At 50.6% G+C, this 25883-nt stretch overlaps 1 protein-coding gene across 3 annotated transcripts in view; it reads right to left on the reverse strand.

Moving 5' to 3' along the window:
- The window catches only part of ERGIC1 (endoplasmic reticulum-golgi intermediate compartment 1), a 137913-nt gene that overhangs the window by 43048 nt on the left and 68982 nt on the right, over positions 1-25883 (reverse strand). For all 3 annotated transcript variants that reach the window (XM_063292403.1, XM_063292402.1, XM_063292404.1), the window contains exon 4: positions 3854-3948. In XM_063292403.1, coding sequence (XP_063148473.1) covers positions 3854-3948 — 95 coding nt within the window. The remainder of the gene's footprint in view (positions 1-3853; positions 3949-25883) is intronic.

Here is a 25883-nt window from a genome sequence, read left to right on the forward strand (position 1 = left end):
TAATATGCACTGGATGATCCTAAGCATTATTTTGTTAGCATATGGAATTAAGGATATTGTATGATAGTTTGCAAAATCTGTTATGTGTGAGGTTTCAGCCTGCTTCTGACTCTGAAAACAAAACTTATTTGGAGTCACAAGGGGAAAACGAAATGTATTAGCGAGGACTTGAGGAATCTAATCCAGGAAGTAACTCAGCAGAGCGGGAGAAATTGCAGGAGAGGATTGGACAAACTCTGGAGGGGGATTTGAAGCCTCCAATCAGTGCTTGAGAGAGGAGAGCAGAGAAGCGCATGAAAGAAAAAGAAGCATAATTGGCCAGTAAGGGGAAACGGCATGAAAACGAGCAAATAAAAAGGCAGGTGCACCAAGAGGAAGCTGCCGGAGACAACTGCTCCTTTGAGCTCACAGCACCTGCGGGAGAATCCTAACCAGCATCAGAAGCCTTGCCTGTAGCCAGCATGGAACCGGTGCCAGCGCCTTCTGACCTCGCGGAACCGCCTTCTGCACAGTTCGCTCCAGTAGAGCCTCTCCCTGCCGTCCCTGCTGAGCACAGCCTCGTGTCCAGCTTCAAGCCTCGTCGCTTTGCTCCAGCACGATTCAGGCATGCCTCCAGACCTCAGCCTTGCCTAAATGCTCCAATCCAGTCCAGCCTTGCCTCCAGTTCACAGCCTTGCCTGAATGCTCCAGTCCAGTCCAGTCCAGCCTTGCCTCCAGTTCACAGCCTTGCCTGAGCGCTCCAGTCCAGTCCAGCCTTGCCTCTAGATCTCAGCCTAGCCTGAACACTCCAGTCCAGTCCAGTCTTGCTTCCAGTACCAAGCTCTGCCTAGATACTTCAGCCCAGCATTGCCTAGCCTCTGTGTGCCTGCCTGCGTGCCAGGATAGCAGCCCGAGTATCCATCCTCACCCTTGCCATGCACTCTAGCTCCTTCCAGCCTTGCAGCTTCCATCCGAGAAGTGGCCAAGTTCTGTCTTGCTGCCTTGCCACAGCCTGGCCCTGCAGTGTTGCCTTCGTGTTATCTGCCACCTGGCTGGACTTAAATTGAACTACATATTCTAATCTATTGCAAGAACGTTTATGTTTGTAAATAGTTTGTTCAATAAAGAATATTATTAGTAGCTCTGGCTGGCCATCTCATAGTCTGAACAGGACATTATGTTACCTTTTTTTGGTATCAGTATGTAAACTGACCTCTTCCAATTGGCCACTGTGTTGTTCTCCAGATTTGCTGGCATAGCTTGATTAGAACCTTAACTGATCATCTTCTGTTGCTTGCCATATGTCAGTGGGTATTCCATCAGTTCCTCTAGCTTTCTGACTTGGTAATGACTGGAGTGCTGATCTAACTTCATCTTCTAGTGCTAGAGGTTCTTGTAAGGAACATTTTCTAATGTATCTTGGATGTTGACATCTCTACTGTATAGTGCTTCAGTAAACTCCTTCCATCTTCCTTTGATCTCCTTTGAATTGGTTATTACATCCACTGGTACCCTTTAGCATACCAATTTGAGGTTGGAACCTCCTGAGTTCAGAGATCTTTTGAAAGACTTTCCTGGTTTTTTCATATCTGTTTTCATCTTCAATGACTGCATAGTTGTTATAATACTGCTTCTTGTCTCTTCTAACAGCTCTCTCAAACTCTTTGTTAAATTCCTTTCTGAGATTTTTGTCTTTCTTGCCTTTGGCTTCTCTTCTTGGCAATTTCCATGGTTTGTTCTGACATCCAGTTTGCTTTCTTCATTTTTGGCAGTCTTTTTGTCACATTCATCCTTAACAACTTCTTTAAGTTCATTCCATAATTCCTCTGGTTCTCTATCAATGAAGTTCAGGACTTCAAAGTTATTCTTGATGTTCTCCTTGAAAATGGTGGAGATATGTTGAAGATCATATAGTGGAAATTGACTAGCTTTCTTCTTCTTCTTTAGCTTAACTTGGAGCTTGCACATGAGCATTTCATGATCTGTTCCACAGTCAGTACCTGGCCATATCTTTGATGCTATAATTGAGCTCCTCCACCTCTTTTTAGAAACAATATAGTCAGTTTGATTTCTATATACTCCATCTGGTGATGTCCATGTATAGAGGCGTCATTTTGGTTGTTTGAAGATAGTGTTAGCTATGAAGAAATAATTGGAGTGGCAGAAATTGGTAAGTTGGTCTCCTGCTTCATTTTGGTTTCCTAAGCCGTACAGTCCAACTACATTATCCTCTTTCATGTTTCTAACTTTGGCATTCCAGTCTCCAATCATATTAAAGGGTTGTCCATGAAGTCTAATTGATATTATTCAGTCATTGATTGCATTGTAGACAATTCCTGTTCTTGCTGTACCCTTCCTAACTATAAAAGCAGCACCATTTGTTCTTTGTTTTTCATGTCCTGAGTAATAAACAGTGTGAACTTCTGACTGAAAGTGTCCAATCCCAGTCCATCTCAATTCATTGATGCCTAAGATGTCAATTTGTAGTTGTTTCATTTCATCTTTCACCGTGTTGAGCTTTCCTGTGTTCATGCTTCTTTCGTTCCATGTTCCTACTGTGATTCTATTTTTGCAGCTTCAGATTTTCTTTTCCTGAATGGCAACATCAGCAACTAGACGTCCCAAAGGCTTTAATCTAGCCATGTCGTAAACACCATTAGTACTCCAAAAGATCCTCAGCTCTTTTTCAGTAGCATGTTCAGTGCCATCCAACCTGAGGGGCTTATCACCCAGCACTATACTGTCAATCATTTTATATTCTATCCATGTGGTTTTCTTGGTAAAATACAGGAGTGGTTTACCATTGCCTTCTCCCATGCAGTATGAATTGATGCCTTTGCCATTGTCACTAAAGTGATCATCTGCCTCTGGCATCTTCCTATATCACTGCTGCTTGCTTTAGCTGGACAGCTGGGATGATCTTCATCCCTCTCTCCCATTATAGTATTGATAACAAACCTACAAAAGACTTTGTCTAAGATCTTGCTAGGATGCTATCTGTCAGAGGAAGCAACAGATGAACCAGGGGACTGGATTCAGAATAAGGCAATTTTTTTAAAAAAAAATCACATCTAAGGACATACACAGTGGCATAGCTTGTCCCTCCTATAATTTTAAATCCATGAATACCTGGAAATGATCACTCTATCCTACTCAGTCACTCCAGGAACAGTAGAAGTTTAAAAAAAAAGTAGTGTAACCCCAAGAGGCTTATGTGAGAAAGGTTATTAGTTGCTAAGGTCTCCAGAAGCTGTGATACTTTTATACATGCTATAAAGTGATGCTTGCTTTCCCTTTCTGAACCTAAGAAAATGTCCCTAAACCACAGTAACTGATTGCCTTCCAAAGGTTCAAGATGCACATGGGACAAGCACAGCAGTTGCCATCAGGCCTATTTATTTCAATGGACTTTGCGTGGTTCTCTCATATAGAAGCTCCAGTGAAATGTGAGTTGGTAGTAGAAATTCTACTTATATAATCCATACCCTCACACCTGTTGTAAAAATAGTTAGAACAGCATTACAGTCATTTTCAAACCATTTTTTTTCTGAAAAGCTCTTTGCCTACTGAAAACATGAAAATAGATGCTAAATTAGTTCCTCATCCCCTTTTCAAGGAAACAGTGTTCTGTAAATATTTTTCTTTTCTGTTAAGTACCCTGTCATTTGTTACAGTGACAAGTAGACTATTGTCTAAATAAATATTTAGCAACACCAGAAAAGTCATTCATAAAAGCAAGAATGTAACTCTACACAGAATGTTTTTTCCAAGAAAAGAACAAGTATTACTCATAGGAATCTGAATGTGAAATATGAAGCTAACATCATAGCTCTTCAATCACAATTGTAATCTTAGCTGAATAAGGAAAACTCACATTCACAGTGCAGATTTGGCAAGCTGATGTTCAAATTTACTTCTATTTTTCCCCCACTGTCTTTGTCTGGATCATCCACATAGAGTTCATTCACACTGCAGGGGAGAGGAAAATAGGTGGTCATTCTTAGAAGACATTAAAACAAGCCATTATTTCAATGAGATGTGTCAAGGATATTTGTACTGAACGGGAACATAAACTTTGCTATAGGAAAGCTATACAGGTTCAAAAAAATAATTATACCAATCTTCAAAATACTGATGCTGTCTCTCTAGAACACACGCAGAATGCGGAATGACTGATTTAACAATAACTTTAAAAGAAACACACTTGAGTTGAGAGAAAAGATGTACTTCTCTATATGATTGAGCTAACCATTAAGAAACATAAAAGATTTCTATTAGCACAAGTAAAATTAGATTCTAATAAGTTAAATAATAAGTACAGGGTGTATCTTCTCAATAAAAAATTAGAATATACCCACAAAGTATAGAAATCAGATTCAAGCTTAGACATGTTAATGATTGGTCAAGTTGATACTCTTTCTTGGCTCCCAATTAACAAAATTATGTTGAAAATAGCTGTTTTATATTAGAAGACCAATTGTGCATAACTTCCTTCCAGGCCAGTTTTGGCATCATTCATTTAGGCTAAATAACTCTTTAATTTTTAAATAGATCTTCAGTTACTCAATTTTATAGATGGAAGGGCACTATTTAGAAGTTGAGATGTGGCACAGTCAATCATTTCTCAAAGAACCCCTATGCATGTGATGTACTGTATGTGAATGGAATGGAGCAGAGAGACAGCCTGGACCTGCATTCCTCAGGCTTATGATTTCCAGCTATGTTCAGGCAGCATGGGTATGAACCATGCTATCTGGGGATCATGGGGGCTGTGGGACAGGAAGTGGGAGCAGTGGACTCAACCTATTCCCTCATGTTCACATTCTCATAAATGTTACATCATTAATGTGTGTTCTCATCATTCCAAGGATTAAGTAATACACAGATGTCTCTTCCAAGCAAAAAATAGGACACAGATTTGCAAGGGCTCTGAATAATGAGCTTTTTTTTTTAGATTTTTGTTTTTAAATGCAAATTTAACTTAGCAATAGCAAGAATGGTGGAGTTCTGGTCTTTTTGTTTCCTTCTTAGCATTTTCAGCATATTTGTCCATTCTGGACAATTTTCATCCAGTCTCCCACCTCCCCTTTTTGGGGAAGGTGGTTGAGAAAGTGGTGGCATTGCAGCTCCAGAGGATCCTGGATGAAACAGATTATCTGGACCCCTTTCAGTTGGATTTCCAGCCAGGATATGGGATGGAAACAACTTTGGTCGCACTTATGGATGATCTCTGGTGAGAACAGGATGGGGGCAGTGCATCCATCCTTGCTCTTCTTGACCTTTCAGTGGATTTCGATACCATCGAGCATGATATCCTTCTGGGGTGGCTCAGGGAGTTGGGGGTGGGCGGGTTGGCTTTGCGCTGGTTCACATCCTTCCTCCAGAGCCTGTCCCAATTGGTGGTGATAGGGAGCGAGAGATATGGCCCACGGCCCCTCCTTTGTGGGGTGCCGCAGGGTTCAGTACTCTCTCCGCTCCTTTTTAACATCTACATGAAACCGCTGGGTGATCATCCATTGCCACGGAGTGACAACATCAATATGCAGATGATACTCAATTATACATCTCCACCCCTAGTGATGTAAGTGACGCTGTGACCACCCTTTCTCAGTGCCAGGAGCCTGTGGAGATCTGGATGGGGAACAACAGGCTTCAGCTGAACGCTGGTAAGATGGAGTGGCTGTGGGTTGGGGGCTCCCGGGTATCTGGGAATTTGCCATCTTTGGCTCTGGATGGGGTCGCACTGCCCCAGACAGATCTGGTGCAGAACCTGGGGTTCTCCTAGACTCACGACTCCTGCTCGAGGAGCAGGTGGCAGTCATGGCCAGGAGGGCCTTTGCACAACTTTGTGTTGTGCGCCAGCTATGCCCTTTCCTGGATCGGGAGTCCCTCCAAACAGTCACTCATGCCCTGGTCGTCTCCCACATAGACTACTGCAACGTGCTCTACATGGGGCTACCCTTGAAGGGTATCTGAAAACTACAGCTGGTGCAAAATGCAGCTGCACGTGCAGTCTTAGGAGACCCTAGACGGGCACATATAACACTGTTGCTGTGCAAGCTCCATATCGGTGCAAGTTTGCTTCTGGGTCCAATTCAAGGTGTTGGTTATCACCTTTAAAGTCCTACATGGCATGGGTCCAGGTTATCTGAGGAACTGCCTCACCCCCGTTACATCTGCCCATCCCACCCGGTCAAGCAGAAAGGGCATGTTACAGACCCTGTCCATGAGGGACTGCCGATTGGCAGGATCCAGGAGGACGGCCTTCTCTGCCGTGGCACCCGCCCTTTGGAACAAGCTTCCCCTGGGGATAAGACAGGCCCCCACTCTCCCGGACTTTTGGAAGGGAGTGAAGACTTGGTTATGTCATCTTGCCTGGGATGGGAGGGGGGACAGCTATTCGTAGGGGTGGTTAGTACCGTGAAGGTGCCAAGGAGAAGATTTCATCTTCCATCTTGAATTTTATATTTTATATTTTATATTTGTATTTATATTTATATGTATTTATATTTATATAGAATTGTTTTTAGTAATTGTCATTTTTATTATCTCTAAGCCACCCAGAGTCGTTATACACGAGATGGACAGTAGACAAAATTAATAAATAATAAATAAATCATTTTTATTGTCTCTTTTGAATGGTGTGTAAATGTGATTTATCTCTATGTGTCTATTGATGGCTGATGTGTCTGAGTGCCAAGCTTCCAGGAATTCCCTAGCATTTTTGGATTTAGCTTGATCTAGGATGCTCGTCTATATATTATAGTCTGCCAAGAAAAAGTCGCGAAAGTGGCATCCCTCCAAAGGGTCAGACATGACTCAGTGCTTGCACAGAGGACCTCACTTTCACAGGATGCTCACAGTTTCCCAGCTGAAACTATGGTTGAATCAGTCCAAGTGTTGTGAGATTAAGGAGTTAACAAAAAGACCAGAATGCATCCTCTCCAGCAGCCTACATTCAGATAAGCAGGGATTAACACCAGATAAACAATCAAGCAGAAAACAATATCCTAATCAAGGAACTACCAAGGAGAAAACCACACCTCCACCAACAGTGGCAGGGCAAGTCACTGTATATACAGTACGCAGGGAGCAAAACCCCACACTCACTAGCATTGATGTTACCTAGTTGGGTAATGAAACATCTGCAAGCAAACAACCAAGCACCAGAGAGCACCAGATACTCCATAGTTCAACCATGAGCTATATATATTCTCTTCTATTACTATACAATTATATAAAGGGTAAGAACATTGAAGGTTAACCAAAGTCTGCATCAGCACATCAAATTAAATCAGAATGGCTGCACTTGTAGCTGTACCTATTAGCAGTAACCATTAACAAATTACAGATAGCTCCTCTATGGTTTGATCTGCATATATGAAACAAGGATTGTGATTTGTTCCAAAGTAAACAAGTCAGAAAAAGAAACCAACTTTTTTTTCTAGGTTTTTTTTTCTGATTTGTTCTTTTTCAAAGCAAATGAGTATCTCTGGTTCACACAGCACACTAAACCAAATCACAGGTGGACTTTTCTGTAAGTATAGTTGCTTACACCCAATCAAAAGAGGAACCCATAGATATTATGACTTAATCCAATATGTGAATGTTTTGTTTAAAAAGAATAAAAGGAGATGCTCATGACATATAAAAGAGTTGCAAACCAAGTTGCTTAGCATTAAATACACAGAAAAGGTAACCAATCAGCACATGTGATGAAGTTCAGTTCTCATTTAATTCATCCTAGTCACACCTCTTTCCCAGCAATTATTTCCTGATCTCACTCTGCAATTGCTTCCTTTCCCTTCTTTTTCACCTTTTCTAACAGTTTTGCCTTTTCCTTTCTTTTCACATTCTTGGTAGAAAGATTTCACATGATTTTCTAACACTGACTATCAGGAAGACATTTTACTGGAGCATGTGGGCTCAAGATGGATCATATGGATGCAAGTATACAACAGAACAGAACAGAGGCACTGGTCTAAGAAAAAGGTGTACTGTCCAGATGTGAAGATTATATGGACAGCCTTTAGTTTTTGGATGGTACATTCCAGATGGAGCAACACACGTAAGTTATTTCCGAAAGAGTGTCAGGTCAGCAAGTTCAGTATAGCTGCATTTCAAGACAATGTGCCATGCTCAGTTCATTGTTTGGCAGCCCTTCCTTTGCATCTCTCTTAAAACTGGTCCAAAGAGCAGATGGTAAGCATTAATCAACCCTTTGTTCAGATGATTCATAAATATGACACAGAAGGGAGGAACATGTCTACTCACGGATGACCTGTTTTGATGTTCCCTCATTGCAGCTGTCGCTTCCCAATAGGCAGGATTAAGCTTTCTATAGAGTTTATCACTGGCTGATTACATAGTCTTTAGGATTAAGTAATATAGTCCTCCCAGTTCCCAGGAGTGACCTCAGCCAAGAGATGCATAAATCCTCATAAGCAGTGCACCTATCCATATTTGTAGTGCTTCCGGAGGTATGCCAGCTTGCAAGACTACGTGTTTCATAACAAGCCCTTACTGTCCTTCTCCCCATCTCCTCATGGATCTATGAGATTAGAGACACACCTATCTTGTCAGTTACAATCTACGAAACAAACAAAGCTATCAAAGACAGTCAAGCTTTGCAGGTTTTACATGACAGTAGCTTTGAAGTAAAATTTGTATCAAAACACCCTTGCTGTCCTCTTTGGGATAAGATTTGCTATGTGACTAGTGTCTCTTTTTGTAGAAGCCATTTTAAAAGTATGCATGTTGGGCTAATAATACTGGTCTGATTTGTGGTTCTTTACTGCAGAGTATATAGCTTTTATGCCTTTCTTTTTTCTGGAACAGGTCCTACTATGCTTGAGAGGGATCTTGAGAAGATGGTCTCCAGCATCTCCCCCAGAGCTACTAATCTTGATGCTCCAGCAGCTTAGCATTCTCTCTCCACCTCATCTGCTGCTGCAAGCACTCCACTCTTCCCCCACCAAAAGGATTTACTAGTGGCCTTGGGAAACAATTGTCCTTCTTCACGATATGCTAAGCAACCACCACTATTAAGAACAAAGAGGAGTAGAAACTTCCTCCCAATTCTATCTAATTATATCATAATTCTTCAGTCTTCCTCCTTCTTAAATGGCACTGAAAAAGTGCCACAATATATTGGTGGAGTCCTTGGTGCTCTCTGAGCCTCGTTGTTTTCTTGCAGAAGTTTCATTGCCAGACTAGGCAACATCTTCAGTGTGAAATGAAACGTCTGCAAGAAAACAACGAGGCTCAGAGAGCACCAAGGACTCCACAGTTCAACCCTGAGCTACAAATATTCTCTTTGATTGGTACAATATATTGGTGTAGATTTTCATGATCGGTATCTGTTAGGCAGTGTTGAATTCGGGATTTAGTGACCATGGTCTAGATAACAAATTTCCTGATGTTTCTCCAGCAACTGTGGCTAGTATCTTCAGCGACAAGATGATCTGCTATGCTCAGAAGTTTGAGACTTAATAAAACTTGCCAGTCCTGAAACACAAGGGATAGCTGTGAAACTATGCAATTGTATGCACTGGGAAAGAATCAAGGAAAAGTTCCTTTTTAAAACAATATTGCTAAATTTCTAATTATAATAAGGAGAAAGGGGGAAAACAGGAAAAAATAGGGAACCACCATATGCAAAGAATTCCAAACAAAAACAAAAAACTCAGTTTAACTAAACAAGCCACATATAATTATTCCCACCCAAATAAACTATTGGATATGTGCAGAGTTTATTCCTGCTACGATAGATTAAGATAAGTCATCTGACCTCCTGCTTAGGTACTGGATGCCCTTCTTGCTTCTCCACCCTATCCCTCAGAATTAAATCCAAATCTCTTAGAGGAAACAATGTTTATCCCAATTAAGCAAAAAGTACCATTTCTAATGCCAGAGGCCCAGCCAGGATTACAGAAAAAAAAGCACCTAGAACTGGAACCCACCAGGTATTTTCAGTGATAAGTCCTTATATATTTATCAGGCATACATTATAAGATATATAAAACATAGATGGTGGAAAGTACAGCAACATCTATTTGATAAACATTTCACCATTTAATTAGCAACAAAGTCACTGTAGAGGAAGGGGGAATATAACCCTTGCCTGTTGCTAGTATTCTAAGGAAGCTCTTCAAGCTACAAGGGCTCAGTCTTCTGCCCCAAGATCTTAGACTAAGTCACCACTGCATGCCCTTTAAGAACTGTATTTGAGCTACCATCCATCTCCCACACCTTCTGCACATCTGTCCATTATCTCACCCAACCCAGATTGTTCTTCAGTTATTTTGCCAGGTTCCTATTTCTATTAGATACCATATGAACCCCGGTTATTAAGATCTTCCTCATAGGTCCTATTTTAGATGTTCAAACTGTATGAAGAGAAGTAAACAGCAACTGATGGGTCACCCATCCCACCCCATCCGCCCCCCATCCCACCCCACTCAGCTGGAGAAGGTGGTCTGCCTCCTGAGGCCTCGTTACAATAAAAAGCTTTATTGCCACTGCTCCTCCACCAATAGTGGGTGAAGAGGGGAGTTTGAAGTAAATTAGGGGATGCTTTAGAAGTGTTACATCCAATCTGTTCTTTCCTCCAACGAAGACGAACCTTCTCCCCACAAATTTGAGAGGGGAAAAAAGTAAAAATTATAATCAAAAATAAAAAAAGGAGCAGAGATAAAATTGGGTCACACTTCCCACATAGTGTGTGTGTCTGTGAGTATGTGTGTGTGTGTGTGAGAGAGAGAGAGAGAGATCTTTAGCTTCTGAAGTAATCAAAGATAAGGAAAATGCAGGTTAAAAAGAGGATACAATGTTACTTTATTATTTTAAGATTTAAGATATACCCAGTATCTTTGTCACTTCCTCTTTGCCGAGATCCAGGAATGTTCAAAGCATACTCGCCAACTATGGAAGGAACTGTAGTTCTCAAATCAATATAAAATAAAATGGAGGTTAGAGACGTCAACATTCATTTGAGTCAGCCACTGTAATTGGCACTATAGCACTCAGTCTTGTTTCCTGTTAACCCACACATGTACATGAAAAGGATGAACAGCCCAACCTTACTACTTCAACAGTCTTGCAACACCTTTCATTAAAGTATCTCAAAAGTGTTGAGCAAGCATTAATTAAGCTGAGGAAGTAGACAACCAAATATGATTCTCAATTTAAAGCACAGCATAATGAGGAATACATGCAAGATTATTCGTCAAAAGTTTGCCAGTCATAATACTGAAAAAACAAACCAGAGAGAAATGAACCATTTAGTCAAACAATTAAATTAAATGCTCCTCTTATTAGAACAATTAACACTTGCTCTAAGCCAGTGCTTTTCAAATAATTTTCGAGAGACTCTGGGATTCTTCAGAATCTTCTCAGGGGTTCTTTTAACTTTGAATAATAGACTTGGTGGAAAAGTTCTCTACAAGAAAACTTGCCCACCAGTACATGTCATTTTCTTCAATACGTATAGGCAAAAATAGGACCTTTCCCAATCTAACCATGGTCCAGACATGAGGACCAATTCCCAGAATTTATTAGCCAGGATAGCCATTGTCGAGAATTCTTAAGAGCTGAATCCACACATCTGGAGGCTCCCAGGTTAGAGTAGCCCAGTATATAACATATTCCAGAGCATACATTTCATTCATACAGGTGACAGAAAGCATATGTCCATTCCACACTACAGAAATAAAGTGTACACTCCAAAACTATACCTCCAAATGCCTTGTGTCTTATGAAAGTGAATAGCAGGCATACAAATATTCTCAGTCACCAAAAATGTAGCTGGTGAGAAAGGGTTCAACTCACCTAGGTAGGAGGAGGAGGAAGCAGCAGCAGTATAAGTTGTAAATATTCAAGGACAAATGTTAGCCACGATAGCAATTCCAGGTAATTGGCCCATGTCATATAGGCCACAGCCAAGAGGCCATGCAGCAGCTAAATATTGGAGCCCAGGTGTACCAAGTCAAAAAAGTGCCCCTTCTCATGGACCAGTCCAATCCAGGAATCAGAAAAACTTCCAGAGACAGCAGAATGACTAGTAGCATAAGCATCAGCATTTCTGCAATGCAGTTGAACTTCCAAACAGACTAGGCAGCAGGCTGCTCCAACAGCAGCAGTCTTTTGGTAGCCAAAGCAGCACTAGGTGATGCCATCAGCATCAATCTTAAGTTCCAGAATCATCACAGAGACCAAGAAGAGAAATATAGCTGCCCTCTATAGTGAGGACACACAAGTCAGATCTCCTTTCTCTCCATTGCTAGAATTGCAATAAGAGAACTAAGGTGCACCAGATTTTGTTAGGATGGAGGCTGAGTTTGAGGACGAAGAGGACAGCCCGTTAGAACTGTTGACCCAAACCACGGGAAACAATGAGGAAGGCACAAAGATTAAAAAGAGCCTCACCCGGGAACTAGAACAGCTGATTGACCAAGGGCAATTGCCCTGCTAAGTCCTGACCAACCACCGAGTTGGGAAACAGGCACCGCCCAACCTAAGGGGGCAGTTAGGTTGGGTAGAATTGGCGGCGAGCCCATTCTTTGCCTTGTCTCGTACCTTCTGAGCACATGGCAGTAATGGTGATCCTATAAATTGTTTGGTCACCGTCAATTTCCATCCAAGAGATGGTAGACTTGGGGGCCTCCATGAATTTCATGGACACAGAGTTTGCTAAAAGGTGGAATATTCCCCAAAAAAGAGTTGAACCTCTGATGGTTGTGGAAACAATTGATGGCAGACCAATGCATTCTGGACCAGTGTCCATGGTCACCGAACACTTGGCCATGAGAATCCGAGATCATTTCGAGTGGATTGAATTCTACATGGTTGCTACGCCCCACTTCCCCTTGGTCCTGGGCTTGGAATGGCTGAAGATCCATGAGTGTGGTCAAATGGGCATATAGAATTTTCAAGTCCACAGTGCACTCAACATGTAGCCAGAAGCTTGTCTGCCAACTATGTCACCACAATAGAGCCTCTAATTCCTACCCCATACCAAGAATATGCAGACGTCTTCAACAAGAAGGAAGCAGAGTGTCTTCCTCCCCACCAAATGTATGACTGTCTCATCAATTTAAATCCCGGCACCAAACTTCCTGTGGGACAAATTTACTCTCGTTCAGAACCCAAACATATGGCGCTTCGGGCAATCTTGGACACTAACCTTGAGAAGGGATTTATCCAGCCTTCCACCTCTCCCGTCATAGCCCCTGTGCTCTTTGTCAAAAAAAAGGAAAAAAAATCCAAGATGGCGACCGGGAGCAGACGCCGATGCTGACCGCTGCTGTAAGGGGAGGACTCCTGGGTCCCCCCCCCCGGGCTTTCACCTGATCGGGGGGGGGGGTTGGAGGGGGATTTCTAGACTCCCCGGCCCTCATACCTTATGGGTCGGGGTTGGACGGAGCACCCTGAACGGAGCAGTGAGGGGCAGTGGACCTGGGCGAGCCCTGGCAGCACGAAGCAACGCGGTGAGTCCCGGAGGTTTGGCAGCACAGATTGGTGGCACATGGGACTCGGGAGAGGCTCAAATGGCACGAGGGGCGTCGGCGGGGCGACCCCTGGGGACGCTGGATGGTGGCCTGCGGTGGCCTGGTGGCCTGGAGGCATGGGGGAGCGGCCTGACGGCATGGTGAATCAACGGAGTTGCAGGCCAGCTGACTGGCCTCGGTAGACCAGCCTGGTGGGACAGTTTGGCATTGTGGCAGACAGATGGCTCAGTGGTGCAAGGGCCCAACTTTGGAGGGCCAGCCCAGCGGAGCAGTTCGGTGGAGCAGACCAGTGACGAGACAGACCTGCAGACCCACCTTGGAGGCCCAGCCTGGCAGAGAGGGTGAGCGGTGCAGCAGCCCAGCAGCGCAGCGAGCCGGTGGAATGAACCTGGAGGCCCGGTTTGGTGGAGCAGGTTGACTACCAGCTAGACAGTGAACTGACTGACCGACCAGGGAGAGCCCGGGAGAGGCCTAAGGCTATAGGCCTTGGCGTTGTAGGCCCGAGGACGTGGAGGGAGCTGGGCAAGGAGATCTGGGCCATCCCCTCCCTACCTGCTGGAAGCAGTGGAGAGCTATTGGGGCCCCTCCAGTGTCATGAGTGCCGTTGAGCTGAAGACATCAGCACAACGGCACACATGACAATAACGAGGAAGCAGAGGAAGGGACTTAAGATAAGCATAGCACGCACAACAACAGACACAGACCCCGGCCGGATGATTCAGCCATCAGGACACAAAAGAGGAAGAAGGAAAGACAAAGACAAGGCAGATCACGAGGCACACCCAAGCTGTTAGCAAAAGCGCAACGGAGATCGCCCAGCTGACAGCAATCACCGGCTGAAGGAGGAAACCGATTATGGGCAATCCCGGGGCACCAGCTGGGGCCCCGCAACCCTTCACCTACCGGCACGAAAGCATGCAGGACAAAGGGGGGATGACGCAACCCAAGGTGAGGGGGCGCTGACCGGCGCGGGATATTTAAACCCCGCACCGGCGCGCTCCCTTCACTCTCAGCTTTTTTCGCATCTAGCTCTACGTTTGAATAAACCTGAACCTGCTCTTCTCTGAATCAGCGTCTGTGTTTTACTCAGCGGTAGGCAGCGCATGACATAAAGCTGAGAGTCACAAACTCAGCCTCGCCGAGCCCCACCGGACAACAACGAGCCGCGGGAGGAATAGACGGCGAGAAGAACAAGAGCGATGGGGCCAACACGTCGCGGCCAAGGCGGGCGAACCGCACGGCAAGAAGCGGAGGAGGACCGATCGAGGCCAGAGGCACCGCGGACCCCAGGAGCCACGGACACCCTCCCGGCCCACCCCGAGCCTCAGCTCCAACCCCAGAGGGAGACGGAGGCGGAGGCGACCCGGCCACGGGAGGGAGCAACATACCTCCCGAGACCCGCGGAGACCCCCCCGCCCCACATCGCACCCCAGCCACAGGCGTGGAGCGTCAGCCCAACTGCGGCAAGCACGGTGGAGGACGGAGAGGCAACCCAGCCGATGCACTCCCAAATGGAGGAAGCTGACCAGCGGACGGGAACGCCTGAACCCCACCGGCGGCTCAACCCTGCGGAAACACCGACAGACCCGACCCCAGCTGCGGCGCAGATCTCGGACGGGGAAACACAAGCCAGACTCGCGGCCATGGAGGCCCAGCTAAAGGACCTCAGGACCATGCTGCAATCGCTGATGTCCCACGCGCCGCACAACGACATTCCCGTGCAGGTACACACCCCGATCCACACCCCGAGCGGGTCATTGCACTCCCATGGGCCAAATGCTAACCAACAAGCGGCCCAGGCGGACGAAGCCATGGGTCGGGAAGCGAGAAGAGGGGACTTACAGAACGCCCGGGCCCCAAAGGACTTCCCCATTTTCTTCGACGGGAACCCCGCGAAACTGTCGTTCTTCATCACGAATGGCAGGGAGTTCATGGGGCGGCACGGACACTCCTTTAACTCAGAAGCGGACAAGATCGCAGCCGTGGCGATCAAACTACAAGACCGGGCGGCGGACTGGTACGTCCAAATGTACGAGTCCAACTCCCCCGCCCTCTCTGACTTCCATGCCTTCATCACCGAGATGAAGCGCTACTTTGAGGACCCGCTAGCCAAAGAGAGGGCTAAAAGCGCACTCCAAAGCCTCAAACAGGGCGCACGAACTGTCCCGGACTACACCCTCAAATTTAAAGCCCTCGCAGGGAAGATCAACGACTGGTCCGAGACCACCCTGCTAGAAATGTTCAAAAGGGGCCTCAACCGTGAGGTACTCCAATGGGCTCTCTACTGGGACGACCCGGAGACTCTGCAAGGCTGGATCCACCTCGCGGGGAGAGCGGAACACGCGCACCGCACATTCCTAATGGCGACGACGGAAGTCAAAACCAACACCAGCCCAAAGGTACCCGCGCCACACTTGGGGCCGGCCGGTCCCACATATCAAAGGAAGAAATTTACTCGCGGGCCCTGCGGGAGGTGCGGAAAAATGGGGCACAAAACGGCAGATTGCTTCTCCAACCGAACCCTAGCTAGCGCTCCCAAACCCGCACTGAAACCTAGCCTCAAACCAACGAACCCGCCGCCGCCCCCCCACCGCCGAATGACCGGAGCCACAGCAACACCGGACGAAGGCTGGGACGCTTACTTGGGGGGAGAGGACGCCGAAGACCCAGACCAGCCGGCGGGAAACGCTCCCCGCCTGCCCTAAAACGCGCCGCGAGGCAGGTGGTGGGACAGAGGCGCGGATCACTTCGACAGAGCGGTGAAAGCTCCGTAGTAATGGCGGCAATCAAGCTCTCCGTGGGCAACAGAGCCACCACGGCCGTGGCACTAGTGGACTCGGGGTGCTCGAAAAACCTGATCCACCCCGACATAGTCGCCAAACTCGACCTACGCTGCCTCCCTCTCCCCACGCCGCTGGCATTTCACCAGCTGGACGGCTCAACAGCGGGAGGAAAACCGGCCACGATGCAGACCGAGCCGGTGACCCTACAAATGGGCACCCACACCGAACGAACATCGTTCGTGGTAACCCACATAGGGCGGCCCATCGTAGTCTTGGGAATACCATGGCTCGCGACAAACAACCCGCACATCGACTGGAAGACCCGCACCTTCCAATTCGACGACGGCGCGTACCGGGCGCCAGTTCCGGCGGGCAGGACCAACCCCACTGTGGGACGGGCAGAGGCGGCAACCCAGGACAACATAGCTACCCCAGAAGACCTACCTGAGCAATACGCTGACTTCTCAGAGGTCTTCGGAGAGGCGGAAGCTGATCAACTACCCCCCCACCGCAAGACGGACTGTAGGATTGACCTGCTGCCCGATGTCCCCTTACCTAGGCCGAAGATTTATTCGATGACCCCGAAGGAGATGACAACCCTCCGGGAGTTCATCGACAAAAACCTAGAGAGGGGCTTCATAGAGCCGGCATGCTCACCGGTCGGAGCCCCCGTCTTATTCCGGGAGAAAAAAGACAGCACCTTACGGCTCTGCACCGACTACCGGGGTCTCAACGCAGCTTCCCTATCCAATAAATACCCCTTACCCCTCGTGAAAGACATGCTCGCCCACCTGTCCACAGGCAGAGTATTCTCCAAGCTGGACCTTCGCGAGGAGTACTACCGAATCCGAATCAGGGAGGGGGACGAATGGAAAACTGCGTTCAACTGCCCCCTACGTGCCTTTCAGTACAAAGTGCTGCCATTCGGACTAGCAGGGGCCCCGGGGGTGTTCATGCAGCTCATCAATGAGGTTCTGCATGAAACCTGTTCAAAGGGGTCCTGGTCTACATAGACGACGTCCTTATCTACTCCAAAATGCACGAGGAACACGTGACCCTAGTCAGACAAGTCCTCGAGAAGCTAAAAAGGGCAAAACTGTCATGAGTGCCGTTGAGCTGAAGTCATCAGCGCAATGGCACACATGACAATAGCAAGGAAACAGGAGAAGGGGCTCAAGATAAGTAGCCATCAACTCACAACGACTAACGGCCAACAAACAATAGCTAAACGGATCACGGAGCACACCCAAGCCATCAGCGCTAATACAACGGAGATCGCCCAGCTGACAGCAGTCACCGGAGGAATAGAAAACCCGATGATGGGCGATCCCGGAACGCCAGCGGGGCTTCGCAACCCCTCACCCACCGGCAGGGCAACGTATTGGACAAAGGGGGGTGACGTGACCGCGAGTGAGGGGGCGCTGACCGGCGCGGGGTATTTAAACCCCGCACCGGCATGCTCCTGTCACTCTCAGCTTTTTTCCCGACGCTGTACCTGCACTGAGAATAAACCAGAGCCTGATCCACCGAACCAGTGTCTGAGCATTATTCAAAGGTAGGCAGCGCATGACATAAAGCTGAGAGTCATAAACTCAGCCTCGCCGAGCCCCACCGGACGACAACGAGCCGCGGGAGGAATAGACGGCGAGAAGACCAGCAAGATGAAGCCGGAGCGACACGGGCAAGGAGGGCGAGCCGCACGGCAAGAAACAGAGAAGGACCGACCGAGGCCAGAGGCACCGCGGACTCCCGGAGCCATGGACGCCCACCCCACCCGACCCGAGCCGCAGCTCCAACCCCAAGGGGAGATGGCGACGGAGGCAACCCGACCGCGGGAGGGAGCAACATACCTTCCAAAACCAGCGGAGGACCCCGCGCCCCACATTGCACCCCAGCAACGGACGTGGAGCGACAGCCCAACGGCGGAGGAGGACGATGGAGACACCCAGCAGACGGCGGAGCAAGCGGACCAACGGCAGAGGGAGGATGAACCCCGCCGGCAACCCACCCCCGCCGACACACCGACGGAACCGGCCCCAGCGGCGGCGCAGACCGTGGACGAGGAGGCACGAGCTGAACTCGCGGCCATGCGGGCCCAACTGACAGAACTCCGGACCATGCTCCAGTCGCTTATGCCCCCCGCGCCACCCAACGACGTCCCCGCACAGGCCCACACCCCAAGCGAAGCACCGAACCCCCACGGGCCAGCGGAAGGTCAGCAGACGGCCCAGGCGGACGACACCACAGGCCGGGAAGCGAGAGGAAGGGCCGCGCAAAACGCCCGGGCCCCAAAGGACTTCCCCATCTTCTTCGATGGGAACCCCACGAAACTGTCGTTCTTCATAACGAACGCCAGGGAGTTCATGGGGAGGCACGGACACTCCTACGACTCCGAAGCCGACAAGATCGCCGCCGTGGCGATCAAACTACAAGACAGGGCGGCGGACTGGTACGTCCAACTGTACGAGTCCAGCTCCCCCACCCTCGCCAATTTCCCTGCCTTCATCAATGAGATGAAAAACTACTTCGAAGACCCCCTAGCCAAAGTGAGGGCAAAAAGCGCACTCCAAAGACTTAAACAGGGCACACGCACTGTCCCAGACTACGCCCTGGAGTTCAAAGCCCTCGCGGGGAAGGTCAGCGACTGGTCCGAAACCACCCTGCTGGAAATGTTCAAAAGGGGGCTCAATCGCGACGTTCTCCAATGGGCCCTCTACCGCGACGACCCAGAAACGCTACATGGGTGGATCCACCTCGCGGGGAAAGCCGAACACGCGCACCGCACCTTCCTCATGACAACCACGGAAGACACAAACTATGCCTGCAAAAAGGTACCCGCACCACACGTGGGGATGGCCGGCCCCATATACCCAAAAAAGAAATTCAATCGGGAGCCCTGCGGGAAGTGTGGCACACTAGGGCACAAGACGGTGGATTGCTTCGCCAACCGACCGCCGACCAGTGCGCCTAAACCCACCCCGAAAATTAGCCCCAAACCACCCAATCTGGGGCCGCCCCCTCACCGCCGAATGACCGTGGCCACAGCGACACCAGAGGAAGGCTGGGACGCCTACTGGGGGGAAGAGGATAACGTAGACCCCGACCGGCCGGCGGGAAAAGCTCCCCGCCTGCCCTGAAACGCGTTGCGAGGCAGGCGGTGGGACAACAGCGCGGACCACCTCGACGGAACGACGAAAGCCCCGTAATAATGGCGGCAATCAAACTCTCTGCCGGCAACGGAGCCACCACGGCCGCGGCACTAGTGGACTCGGGGTGCTCAAAAAACCTCATCCACCCCGACCTAGTCGCCAAACTCGACCTCCGCTGCTTCCCCCTCCCCACGCCGTTGGCATTCCACCAGCTGGACGGCTCTACAGCGAGAGGGAAACCAGCCACGCTGCAAACCGAGCCGGTCACCCTGCAAATGGGCACTCACACCGAACGCACATCGTTCGTCGTCACTCACATCGGACGGCCCATTGCAGTCCTGGGGATGGCATAGCTTGCGACAAACAACCCGCGCATCAACTGGGAGACCCGCACCTTCACATTCGGCGACGGCGAGTATCGGGCACCAGTTCCAGCGGGCAGAACCAACCCCACTGTAGGACGAGCGGAGGCGACTACACAGGACAACGCCGCTACCATAGCAGACCTACCGGAACAATACGCCAACTTCTCCGAGGTCTTCGGAGAGGCGGAAGCTGACCAACTACCCCCCCACCGCAAGACGGATTGCCAGATCGACCTGCTGCCCGACGTCCCCTTACCTAGACCAAAGATCTACTCGATGACCCCGAAGGAGATGGCAACCCTCCGGGAGTTCATCGATAAAAACCTAGACAGGGGATTCATAGAGCCAGCATGCTCACCGGTCGGAGCCCCCGTCTTATTCCGGGAGAAGAAAGACGGCACCCTACGGCTCTGCACCGACTACCGGGGCCTAAACACGGCTTCCCTGTCCAACAAATACCCCTTACCCCTGGTGAAGGACATGCTCGCCCACCTGTCCACGGGCAAAGTCTTTTCCAAATTGGACCTTGGCGAGGCGTACTATCGCATCCGAATCAGGGAGGGGGACGAATGGAAGACTGCGTTCAACTGCCCCCTAGGCGCCTTCCAGTACAAAGTGCTGCCCTTCGGACTCGCGGGGGCCCCTGGGGTGTTCATGCAGCTCATCAATGAGGTACTGCATGAACATCTGTTCAAAGGGGTCCTGGTCTACATCGACGACGTCCTTATTTACACAAAAACGCACGAGGAACATGTGAACCTAGTCAGGCAAGTCCTCGACAAGCTCAGAAGGGCGCAGCTCTATGCCAAGCCTACAAAGTGCGAGTTTCACAAAGCGCGCCTAGACTACCTGGGGTACCGAATCTCCGGGGACGGCATAGAAATGGACCCCGCAAAAGTCGAGGCGGTGCTAAACTGGGAGCGCCCCCGCAACAGACGCCAACTCCAGAGCTTCCTCGGCTTCGCGAATTTTTACAGGTCATTCGCCCGGGGGTTCGCAGAGATAGCCCTCCCCCTAACGGACCTCCTCAAAACCAAAGGGGTGGGGGACACCCGACGCGCCAAGAACCCGGGCACAGTGTTGAATTGGACTCCCGCGTGCCAGACCGCATTCAACAAGCTGAAAGCGCTGTTCACCACGGAGCCAATCCTCACGCACCCGGACCCAGAACGGCCGTTCGTGGTCCAAGCCGACGCCTCAGACTTCTCCCTGGGGGCCATCCTACTCCAAAAGGACCCCACGGGACTCCTGAAACCATGCGCCTACCTGTCAAGGAAGTTCTCCGAGACAGAAAGGCGATGGCACGTCTGGGAGAAAGAAGCCTTCGCGGTAAAATCGGCACTAGAAACATGGCGACACCTACTCGAGGGAGCCACCCAACCATTCGAGGTCTGGACCGACCACCGGAACCTCGAGGCCCTACGAACGCCCAGACGCCTTAGCCCAAAACAGGTCCGATGGGACCAATTCTTCAGCCGCTTTAATTTCCAGCTGAAGTTCATGCCGGGCAAAAAGAACTTCCTGGCCGACGCCCTCTCCCGACTGCCCCAAGACGAAGAGCCCGCCCCAGACACCATTGGGACGGTCCTATCCGCCTCGCAACTGGGGATGGCCGTGACCACCCGAAGCTGCGCTCGGAAGCAGCTCGACTCTACGGCGCAGCCGACGGCGGGACAACCTGCGCCCAGACGAAGCCAACCGCAACTAACAGGGGGAATGCGCACGGACCTCGCCGCCGCCCTCAAAACCGACCCCTGGTTCCTGGCAAACCCCAACAAGGTAACGATGGCACAGGACCTGGCATGGGGGGAAGGCAGAATCTATGTCCCGGACTCGCAACGCCAAGCGATCTTGCATAGGTCACACGATGCCAAACAAGCGGGACACTTTGGGTTCCTCAAGACCCTACACCTAACATGGCGTCAATTCTGGTGGCCCGCGCTCAGGCGAGACGTAAAAGCATACGTAGCGTCCTGCCCAACGTGCGCTAGGGCCAAACGGGCACCAGGCAAACCCGCGGGGCTATTACAACGGGTGGCAGAACCCTCCCGCCCATGGGAGGAAATCTCTATGGATTTTATAGTGGACCTCCCACCCAGCCAGAAGAAAACGGCCATTTGGGTGGTGAAGGATTACTTCTCAAAGCAGGCCCACTTCATCCCCTGCACGTCGGTCCCATCCGCACAACAACTAGCCAAACTCTTCCTCACCCACGTGTACAGGCTACACGGATGTCCCGCACGTGTGGTGACCGACAGGGGCACACAGTTCACCTCCAAATTCTGGCGGGCCTTCCTAAAGCTGACGGGGACCCAACAGGCCCTATCCACTTCCTGGCACCCCCAGACGGACGGAGCCACAGAGGTCCTCAATGCCACCTTAGAGCAATTCATACGCTCATATACTAACTATCACTAAGACGACTGGGCTGAACTGCTCCCGTTCGCCGAAGTCGCATACAACAACGCCGTCCACACGAGCACGGGGAAAACTCCGTTCGAGGTAGTCTCGGGGCACGACTTCGTCCCCATACCGGAGCTACCTCAACCCCCGGAACCCCAGGTGGACGCTAGCGACTGGGGACGGAAGATCGCGGAATCATGGCCAATAATCACGGCGGCGCTGAAGGATGCACAGGCAGCCTACAAAGAGCAGGCCGACAAGCACCGGCGCCAACAACCGACGTTCCAAGCGGGGGATATGGTCTACCTATCCACCAAATTCCTAAAGTCACCCCAACCCTCGAAAAAACTGGGGCCTAAGTACATCGGGCCGTTCCGAGTCACGCAAATAGTGAACCCGGTAGCAATACGCTTGGACCTGCCACACAACCTACGGAGACCCCACCCGGTGTTCCACACCAGCCTCCTGAAACCAGCAACCACCTCTCGATGGCACCCAAGCACGCCACAGCCCTCACCGGTGATGATCGACGGGCAACATCACTTTGAGATAAGGGACATACTCGACTCCCGCAAGCAACGAGGAACTCTACACTATTTGGTCAGGTGGAAACACTTCCCCCACCCGGAATGGGTGGCGGCGCACAACGTTAACGCGCCGGACCTGACCCGGGCATTTCACCGGGCATACCCCGACAAGCCACAACCAAGGTTAGCAAGCCGTCCCCTGCAAACCCCCCCCCCCGCGGGCCCCCCCCGCCTACCGTGCCCCAAGGGAAAGGGCCCCCCCAAGCCCGCGACTTGGGTGGACCTCCCCCCCCGGGACTCACTCCCCCCGCCCCGGGCCCACGAGGCAGTGACAAGCGTTCGCCAGCACCCTCCCCCCGCCCCCGGCCACGGGGGAGTGGCAAGCAAGTCAACAGGGCAACCTGGGGGCAACGCCCAGGAGCACAAATAACAAAGGCGACGCACTTTAAATAAAAAAGAAGGGCCCTACCTGGAGCTGATAAGCACCCGACCAGCCACGCCTCTCTCCTCGCCGAACTGAGCCAAACAAACAGGGTGTGGCTGGAGCATGCGCACTAAGGACACACCCTGGGAAGGCACGTGGTAGAGGGAGGAGCAAAGGGAGGGGCGACAACTACTCCGGCGGGAATTTCAAAAAAAAAAAAAAGTGCCATTTGACAGCTCCACCGAGAAAAAGGAAAAAACCAGAAAACCGGGGGGGAGCACTATTCGGACAGGGGGCAGTATGTCATGAGTGCCGTTGAGCTGAAGTCATCAGCGCAATGGCACACATGACAATAGCAAGGAAACAGGAGAAGGGGCTCAAGATAAGTAGCCATCAACTCACAACGACTAACGGCCAACAAACAATAGCTAAACGGATCACGGAGCACACCCAAGCCATCAGCGCTAATACAACGGAGATCGCCCAGCTGACAGCAGTCACCGGAGGAATAGAAAACCCGATGATGGGCGATCCCGGAACGCCAGCGGGGCCTCGCAACCCCTCACCCACCGGCAGGGCAACGTATTGGACAAAGGGGGGTGACGTGACCGCGAGTGAGGGGGCGCTGACCGGCGCGGGGTATTTAAACCCCGCACCGGCGCGCTCCTGTCACTCTCAGCTTTTTTCCCGACGCTGTACCTGCGCTGAGAATAAACCAGAGCCTGATCCACCGAACCAGTGTCTGAGCATTATTCAAAGGTAGGCAGCGCATGACAAAAACTCTATGCCAAACCCTCAAAGTGCGAATTCCATAAAGCACGCCTAGACTACCTGGGGTACCGAATCTCCGGGGAAGGCATTGAGATGGACCCCGCAAAAGTCGAGGCAGTGGTGAATTGGGAACGCCCCCGTAACAGGCACCAACTCCAGAGCTTCCTCGGCTTCGCGAATTTCTACAGGTCATTCGCACGGGGGTTCGCGGAGATAGCCCTCCCCCTAACAGACCTCCTCAAAACTAAAGGGGTGGGGGACACACGACGCGCCAAGAACCTGGGGACAGTACTAAATTGGACTCCCGCGTGCCAAACCGCATTCAACAGGCTGAAAGCGCTGTTCACCACGGAGCCAATCCTTGCGCACCCGGACCCAGAACGGCCGTTCGTGGTCCAAGCCGACGCCTCAGACTTCTCCCTAGGGGCCATCCTACTCCAAAAGGACCCCACAGGACTCCTGAAACCATGCGCCTACCTGTCAAGGAAATTCTCTGAGACAGAAAGGCGTTGGCACGTCTGGGAGAAGGAAGCCTTCGCAGTAAAATCGGCGCTGGAAACATGGAGGCACCTACTGGAAGGAGCCACCCAACCATTCGAGGTCTGGACAGACCACCGGAACCTCGAGGCCCTCCGGACGCCCAGACGCCTCAGCCCAAAACAGGTCAGATGGGCCCAATTCTTCAGCTGCTTTAACTTTCAGCTGAAGTTCATGCTGGGTAAAAAGAACTTCCTGGCTGACGCCCTCTCCCGACTGCCCCAAGACGAAGAGCCCGCCCCAGATATGATCAGGACGGTCCTATCCGCTTCCCAGCTGGGGATGGCTGTGACCACCTGGAGCGGCGCTCGGAGGCAGCCCAACCCCACGGCGCAACCGACGGTGGGGCAACCAGTGACCAGACGGCGCCAACCGCAACTGCCAGGGGGGATACGCGCAGACCTCACCGCCGCCCTCAAAACCGACCCTTGGCTACTAGCAAACCCCGACAAGGTGACGATGGCACAGGACCTGGCATGGGGGGAAGGCAGAATATATGTCCCAGACTCGCAACGCCAGGCGATCTTGCGCAGATCCCACGACACCAAGCAAGCGGGACACTTCGGGTTCCTAAAGACCCTGCACCTAACACGACGTCAATTCTGGTGGCCCGCGCTGAGACGGGATGTGAAAGCCTATGTAGTGTCCTGCCCGACATGCGCCAGGGCCAAACGGGCACCAGGTAAGCCCCTGGGACTTTTACAAACGGTGGCGGAGCCCTCCCGCCCATGGGAGGAAATCTCCATGGATTTCATAGTAGATCTCCCACCCAGCCAGAAGAAAACGGCCATTTGGGTGGTGAAAGACTACTTTTCGAAACAAGCCCACTTCATCCCCTGCTCATCGGTCCCGTCCGCCCAACAACTAGCCAAACTCTTCCTTATACACGTGTACAGGCTACACGGATGTCCCGCACGTGTGGTGACCGACAGGGGCACACAATTCACCTCGAAATTCTGGCGGGCCTTCCTAAAGCTGATGGGGACCCAACAAGCCCTATCCACAGCCTGGCACCCCCAGACGGACGGAGCCACAGAGGTCCTCAATGCCACCCTGGAACAATTCATACGCTCATACACCAACTACCACCAAGACGACTGGGTCGAACTGCTCCCATTCGCAGAAGTCGCATATAATAACGCCGTCCACACGAGCACGGGGAAAACCCCGTTCGAAGTAGTCTCTGGGCGCGACTTCGTACCCATACCGGAGCTACCACAACCCCCGGGACCCCAAGTGGACACTAGTGACTGGGAACGGAAGATAGCGGAATCGTGGCCAATAATCACGGCAGCACTGAAGGAGGCACAGGCGGCCTACAAAGAGCAGGCCGACAAGCACCGGCGCCAGCAACCGACGTTCCAGGCAGGGGATATGGTCTACCTATCCACCAAATTCCTGAAGTCACTGCAACCCTCGAAAAAACTGGGGCCTAAG

This window comes from Candoia aspera, chromosome 2 (genome assembly GCF_035149785.1).
Source record: "Candoia aspera isolate rCanAsp1 chromosome 2, rCanAsp1.hap2, whole genome shotgun sequence".
NCBI classification, from domain to species: domain Eukaryota; kingdom Metazoa; phylum Chordata; class Lepidosauria; order Squamata; family Boidae; genus Candoia; species Candoia aspera.